Below are 1,629 nucleotides of genomic sequence, written 5' to 3'. Positions count from 1 at the left end.
TGGGCCTCCTTCGGAGGGGTGATGCTGTGGCGGCTGCGGCCAGAGCCGTCCCGCGGGCGCTGGGGATGCGAGCCATGTCCGAGTCCCTTCTGTCTTCTCTCCGCCGGCTCCAGACCACCCTGCCTTCACGCCCAAGGAGTGCTTCCAGCGCATCAGCCGCCGCCTGCGCTCCACCCTGAAGCGGGGCCGGATCCCCATGGTGAGCCGGGGGCTACTGGGGGGCGGCGGGGCTGGGGCAGACAGGGCCCCGGCTGCCAGCACCCCACGTGCAACTTCGCCCGGAGCGGTGTCCCGAGGGCTGTCCCCTGACCTCGCGCACGGTCACTGAGCCAGACAAGTGCTGAATTTCAGATGAGCTCCTGGGGAATGCGCTCCAATTCTCGTATGACCTCTGCAGTCGTGGCTGATTGCAAACAGACATTCAGCTCCCTGCGCAGATGGGTTTTCCTGGCTCAGTTCAGATTTTTCTGGTAGTTACAGGACACTTTTTCGTGGTTGTTTCCCAGTCTCTGCTCGACGAGCAGCAGGTGACAGGGGAAATCCAGCGTGTTTGCCTACAGGGGCAGCAGCGGAGCCTTTGCGGTCTTCAGAACGGTCCACACAAGGCTATTTGGAAAAACTCAAATGCCTTTTGAAAGGGGTCAAACTGCATAAACCGCTGAGCAGACAATTAAGCCCGAACGGAGAGGCAAGCGTGGCCTCATGCTGCCTGGCTCGGGGCGCCGAGCTGCCACGCGCAGCCCCTGCGCCGTGCTGCCTGCCCAGACACTTGCTCTCCTGGGCCCCGGGGGTGCCTGGCTCCCTGCTCCCTCTTCTCAGTGGTGCTGTTTTCCTGCTCTGTTTGTTTTCCTTGCTCTAATTAGAGTCTCTAAAAGCAGCCTTGGCTCCTCCTGCCCTGCTGGCTTCTGCTCAATTTGTTCTCAAATGAGACTCGCTTCTGCTGCTTGTCTCTGGGGTCGCGGTGCTCCGGAGAGCTGCATCGAGCTGACCTTTGCCTGTTGGGAGAAAAGGAGGTGCGAGGCACGAGGCTTTCCTGGCTGCCGCTGCTCTGAACGTGAGGGACGATGCCAGCCCTTGGCACACAAAGTATGGAGTTGGCAGGGGACGGATTCTTCCCCGCCGCAGGGGCTGGAGAGGGGAGTTGTCTCCTTCCCTTGTGCCTTGCTGCCATCTCGCATCCAGATGACTTGCCTGGGAGCTGCTGGCGGTAACTCCTCGGGAGTCGGAGGCCCCGTCGTGCTGGGGCTGTGCGGACGTGGCAGGGGAAGGCAGCTGTGGTCACAAAGTGCCCGTGGCCCTGCCTGGGGCAGCAGCTCCTCACAGGCAAAACACGGGCGCTGCGAGGGGCGCAGAGCTGTATGGGGGCAGGTGGCTTTGCCCACGTTGGGGTACACCCGGCGAGTGCCGGCTCCCCTCCCCCAGCTCCTTGCTCTTGGCTGTTGCCGCAGGGTCTGAGCAGGGTCCGGCCACTGCTGCCCTCTCCTCGCTGACAGCCCCTGCTTCTCCTTGCAGGGGACGCTGGAGGGCCTGGAGGAGGAGCTGCTGGCCTTCTTCTCCGTCACCCCTCACTCCGTCTACACAGCGCTGATGGACAACAGGTATTTCCCCCCCCCCCACCAGCCCCTCCAG

At 63.0% G+C, this 1,629-nt stretch overlaps 1 protein-coding gene across 1 annotated transcript in view; it reads left to right on the top strand.

Moving 5' to 3' along the window:
• Window positions 1-1,629, top strand: part of R3HDM4 (R3H domain containing 4) — a gene marked incomplete at its 5' end in the record, with an annotated part of 4,879 nt that overhangs the window by 1,735 nt on the left and 1,515 nt on the right. Inside the window, 2 exons of the mRNA XM_009331855.1 lie at window positions 44-199; window positions 1,513-1,602. Coding sequence (XP_009330130.1) covers window positions 44-199; window positions 1,513-1,602 — 246 coding nt within the window. The remainder of the gene's footprint in view (window positions 1-43; window positions 200-1,512; window positions 1,603-1,629) is intronic.

The sequence above is a fragment of the Pygoscelis adeliae genome, unplaced genomic scaffold, assembly GCF_000699105.1.
Source record: "Pygoscelis adeliae isolate BGI_AS28 unplaced genomic scaffold, ASM69910v1 Scaffold239, whole genome shotgun sequence".
In the NCBI taxonomy this organism is placed as follows: Eukaryota; Metazoa; Chordata; class Aves; order Sphenisciformes; family Spheniscidae; genus Pygoscelis; species Pygoscelis adeliae.
Note: the sequence above shows the minus strand (reverse complement) of the source record. Positions and strands in the feature narration are given on the sequence as shown.